This window comes from Sphaeroforma arctica (genome assembly GCF_001186125.1).
Source record: "Sphaeroforma arctica JP610 unplaced genomic scaffold supercont1.8293, whole genome shotgun sequence".
In the NCBI taxonomy this organism is placed as follows: Eukaryota; class Ichthyosporea; order Ichthyophonida; genus Sphaeroforma; species Sphaeroforma arctica.
This window is the reverse complement of record NW_014032265.1, coordinates 1-1,125: the sequence shown is the minus strand read 5'-3', so window position 1 is coordinate 1,125 and position 1,125 is coordinate 1. Positions and strand designations below refer to the sequence as shown.

The window sequence follows — 1,125 nt, the reverse complement described above, 5'->3', positions numbered from 1 at the left end:
TGTGGTACATATACGCCAATACACACACGTGCGTCTTTTTCTGCATGTACTGGTATACGGTATTTATTCATCTATTTATATATTCATGAGACCTTTGGCTATGTTTTTTACGTGTCGACACTTATATCCATTTGTTATCGTACAGATATATGTTCGTACACTCAACGTTTCTTCCGCCCCACTTGTAGGTTGAATTATGGATGTCAGAGGAGTCTGGCCTAGCCCTGCAAAAAGACGCCAATGCTCAGTTAGGCCTGGGGAGCCTTGGTAGACTCACGCAAGAACTATATACACGCACGGATAGTACCATATTCAGCAGTAGTCCGACGCTGGGTGAGTTCCTCCGAGATCTGTTATTAGACTCGGAGCTAATCAAGGGCAAAGTGGAGAATGAGCGCGCGATATTTGCCGTGGCCGAGGATAAGATGCGCAAAGAATACGCCATGCTAACCAGAGAGAGACGTTTGTTGGACGGGAGGTGTGTGCGCGTGTGTGTGTTTTGGTGTGGGCGTATGTGTGTTTCGATGTGTGTGCATGCGTGTTTAGAGGTACGCGTATGTGTGTTTGTGTATGTGTATGTGTGGTTTGGTGTGAGTGTGTATATGGCTTTCAGTGTATGTGTGTTTTGATATGTGTATATGTATGTGTGGTTTGGTATATATATATATATATGTATGATTTGTATGTGTTTTTTTGCTGTGTGTATATGTATACGTGTGGTATGGTGCGTGTGTGTATTGTGTTTTGTTGTGTGCGTATGCGTGTGTGTGTTTGTACGTAAGTATTTGCGTAAATAAATGTTCTAAGATATAGAGAGAGAGTGTGTGTGGTATCAGTTCTCGAGGGCTAGTATATGTGTCGCATTGCCGCGTTTTGTGTAATATTCTGTGATTGTGTAGTGTATGTGTGTTGCAGTGATGTGTACCTATACGTGTGTGTGCGAATAGAACACGCATCCTGCGTATTATACTTGGTTTCTAGCAGTGCAGTGAATCGGCTTCGTGACTAATCAAGAATCAAACCTCTCTACTTGTAAAGGAGATGGGGCTAGCTACAATCGATTTGAAAAGACTTGTTCGCACATTTTAGGTATACAAACACACACACACACACACACACACACAC

At 42.8% G+C, this 1,125-nt stretch overlaps 1 protein-coding gene across 1 annotated transcript; it reads left to right on the top strand.

The window, feature by feature from the left end:
• Positions 1 to 200: 200 nt before the first annotated feature.
• SARC_16531 (hypothetical protein) lies at positions 201 to 478 on the top strand (the record flags this gene model as incomplete). Its single annotated transcript, XM_014289363.1, has 1 exon — positions 201 to 478. A coding segment is annotated over one exon (278 nt), but the record flags the coding sequence as incomplete, so codon positions are not given.
• Positions 479 to 1,125: the final 647 nt, after the last annotated feature.